The sequence below is a fragment of the Neodiprion virginianus genome, chromosome 4, assembly GCF_021901495.1.
Source record: "Neodiprion virginianus isolate iyNeoVirg1 chromosome 4, iyNeoVirg1.1, whole genome shotgun sequence".
Lineage (NCBI taxonomy): Eukaryota > Metazoa > Arthropoda > Insecta > Hymenoptera > Diprionidae > Neodiprion > Neodiprion virginianus.
In genome coordinates, this window is record NC_060880.1 from 15000477 (window position 1) to 15004407 (window position 3931).

Here is a 3931-nt window from a genome sequence, read left to right on the forward strand (position 1 = left end):
AGAATTGTGGGCGAGTTGAACGAGAAGATCTGAGGAGCTGATCAGCGGATTCCCGAGATTTACATACACCAACTACGTAAGTCAGGAGAACGATTTAAATCACGCGGCGAATCAGAATCGACTCGGAACGTTCCTCTCGGAACGTAACAACGCGACCACGCTTCAGAGCCATCAGAGGCGCCACTTTCTAGCAGCGCTCCCAGCAGAGCAGCCATCCTAGTACCCCGCATGCGATCTATCAGCAAAACAAGCCCCGTGTGCAGCGGGCTTGTCATGATTGTCTTTTTCTGTCACTTTCTAACCAGAATTTATTCCCCCTCGATCGAACAAGATTTTACATCGAAGAAATTGTCATGATTGTTTTTTTTCGACTTTTGAATTTTGAAAAGGAACACGTGGAAAATAAAAATTTCTCGTTCGTCGTTTTTTTATCAGGTTTTTAAAAATAGTATTTTGCTACGCGCAAGAAAACCATCACGAAAAATAGCACACGTTCTATCACCGAAATCCAGCACGCGACCACGCTTCAGAGCCATCAGAGGCGCCACTTTCTAGCAGCGCTCCCAGCAGAGCAGCCATCCTAGTACCCCGCATGCGATCTATCAGCAAAACAAGCCCCGTGTGCAGCGGGCACTGCACACGGGGCTTGTTTTGCTGATAGATCGCATGCGGGGTACTAGGATGCAGCGGGCACTGCACACGGGGCTTGTTTTGCTGATAGATCGCATGCGGGGTACTAGGATGGCTGCTCTGCTGGGAGCGCTGCTAGAAAGTGGCGCCTCTGATGGCTCTGAAGCGTGGTCGCGTGCTGGATTTCGGTGATAGAACGTGTGCTATTTTTCGTGATGGTTTTCTTGCGCGTAGCAAAATACTATTTTTAAAAACCTGATAAAAAAACGACGAACGAGAAATTTTTATTTTCCACGTGTTCCTTTTCAAAATTCAAAAGTCGAAAAAAAACAATCATGACAATTTCTTCGATGTAAAATCTTGTTCGATCGAGGGGGAATAAATTCTGGTTAGAAAGTGACAGAAAAAGAGTACACCAACCTGTTTTGACATCACCGACAACCAAAAAATCTTGATTTTCATTTTCTTTTATAAAAATTCCATTGCATAAGTCTCCTGTTTGTTTTTTCATTTCGTTATTTATGTTTAATATTTCACGTCATTCTTTATGTATAATTCTAAGCATTAAAAATTACTCCAATTGCTAAAATTAAGGTCAATGTGAAGCGGCAAGATCGATGAAGGAACGAAAATTAACTACAGTTCACAGTTCTCAGGAACTATGGATTTTTCTCGGTCGAACTTTTCTCTCTGACACCAGCTTCGATAATCGTTGAGAAAAAGTCGTAAAAAAATATAATCGTTCCCTTCGTCGCTTGCACTTCGAACGACATTCTGGCCATTCACACTCTCCGGAATTTCTCGAAATTTCCCAGAAGTCCTCGGCGAATATCCAAAAACTCGAGAATCTGTGTAATTTTGGAGGGATTCTTTTTTCAATTGTCGATGCTGCTTAGTCAAAGAGATATTTTCAAAAGTCTTTCGTACACAAACAAAATTCGAATAATATAAAACCAGTAATGGCATTTATTTATTTCTGTATAAACATTGTACAAATACTGTCAAATACAAATACAAGCCGCGGCCGCAGTGCTAGTAAATAAATTAATAAATGAATAAATACTATGAACTTGCTCGTAGAGCAACGACTAATAGTTACCTCGTTCAATAGCGGTATATTGAAATGGCACTATGCCTGTAGTATTAAAGTATTCACAAAATTTATCTCGTATCTCTAGAACTTCGTTACTGCTTCGGTTATTTCTCAGATATAGGGAGGCATTCTGCCCTTCAGATAATTGTACTGCATTACAATTACTATCAACGCGGGTTGAGATTCTGTAATTATGCGGTACGTACCATTGACTGGAATCATTGTTAGATTTATTGATTAAATAATTATGTAAAAGTACACACGCGTAAGTTATTCTCTGTACTTTTTGAACGGAGAGAGATATCGTAGAAAGTAAAACGCGCCATCTGTTTGCCAGTATGCCAAAAGCGTTTTCAACAGTTCTGCGAGCATGGCTCAATCTGTAGTTGAATATTCTTTTGTCAAGCGTCAAGTTTCTATCCGGATACGGCTTTAACAAATTAGGTTTCAAGGCAAATGCGTCGTTACCGACAATCACGTACGGTAATTTGTAACAAAAGCCTGGAATTTCACATGGAGCAGGTAAGTTCAACGTTCCATCGTTGATCTTAGTCCATAATGGGCTCTCACGCAAAACAGCAGAATCGTGCATACGTCCATTTCTTCCGACGTCAACGAACAAAAATCTGTATTCAGCATCGACAAGACCCAGAAGCACAATGCTGTCTTTTCCCTTATAATTACGGTAAATCGATCCGTCATTTCGAGGGGGACGAAAATTGATGTGTTTCCCATCCAGCGCACCGATGCAATGAGGAAAATTCCATAAAGTATCGAATTTGTGAGCGATAACCTGCCATTCCTCCAGCGATGATGGGAAATTCCATACTTTTGAGTCGAGTACTTCTACTATTGCTCTTAAAGTTTCGTCAATCACTTTTGAAATTGTGTTCGCGGCTATGCGAGTGGAGTAGCTCAAATCTTGAAAGGTATTGCCCGTTGCTAAATATCGAAGAGTCACAGTGAGTCTGTCCCTCGGTGATATAGCTTGACGCATAACGGTATCCTGTTTTTTTATGGCCGGAGTCAGAAGTGTCAACAACTCATTCCAGTCATATTCCATCATTCAAGTATAATTGGTGAAACTGGCTGGATCTTCAGGGCTAAACAAAAATTTAGTATAAATATGCATTGAAAAGTCAAGTATAAAATTGAAAATCCAAAAAAGTAATAATAAATAAAATGAAAATCATATGGTTACATACCCGAGCTCACGAAATACCATATTTAGAACATTCTGTCCTCTATCACGCCGTAACAGCCACTCGCGACTCCACAATTTACGTTTTCGTTGTTTCAGTAGATGTCTACGTTTAAAAGCAGTTGCTACAGCTGACACGATAATTGCTTTCCTACGTCGAATTATTTCAGCCGCAATAGTTTGTTGCACTCGAGCGTCCATGGTACTGTTGAGGTTAGAAATGCTGGGACTACGTATTCGCCTATACTTTCTCTCTAGGCTCCCTGCACGCCAGCACGCCTAGCGACAAGCATCGTGTGAAGCCAACCCAACGAGGGTGCCATCGTTGCACCCAGCGCCACAGCCAACTTGGAACCCAGCGGTAAAATCTAGCAAGCAATCCAGCAGCAAAACAAGCGTCGTGTGCGGGGGGCTTTACAATAAGCGTGGCGTTACCGACCGAATTCCAGCCGCTATCTGAGGTTACTTCGCTTACCGATTGGCACTGAACGCGTCTTATTGTAAGCGAAGTAACCTAAGATATCGGCTGGAATTCGGTCGGTAACGCCATGCTCTCTTTTCCCCGATATGCGAAATTAGGAAAATGAAACCTGAGATGAGCAGGGAGATCTCCAACGCTCGGCTTTTCGTGATACCAGCTAGGTTGGAGCGTCGACGTGACACTGAGGCGGCCACTCACCGAAGGTGGCCCACAATCGTGCATATATGATATACTCGGTCGCTCGAGCAAGTGGTTGCCAATCGCATCCTTGTCCCCGCTCACACAGATGTTTCCAGGAATGCATGAATTGGGATCTTTCTTGATTCAATTATGAATGTCAGCGAATAAAAGTATCTCCAGATTTGATAAATTTTGGATTCAATTGGCGGACGCTGAACCAAAATAATTAACCATTCCCAGCCCGGATACTTTTTTTTTTTTAATAAATATTATTTTTTTATTGATATGAAAATATGTGATGCCCGGTGTTCTCGAATATTTGTACACCCAGTCTATGGAAAAATAT

General features: G+C 41.8%; 1 protein-coding gene across 1 annotated transcript; it reads right to left on the bottom strand.

Moving 5' to 3' along the window:
• Window positions 1-1573: 1573 nt before the first annotated feature.
• On the bottom strand, window positions 1574-3334 carry LOC124302386 (protein ALP1-like). Its single transcript, XM_046758531.1, has 2 exons — window positions 2929-3334; window positions 1574-2826 (listed from the first exon to the last, which is right to left on the bottom strand). The coding sequence occupies exon 2, from the start codon at window positions 2787-2789 to the stop codon at window positions 1719-1721; it is 1071 nt and encodes a 356-aa protein (XP_046614487.1). The 5' UTR covers window positions 2790-2826; window positions 2929-3334; the 3' UTR covers window positions 1574-1718.
• Window positions 3335-3931: the final 597 nt, after the last annotated feature.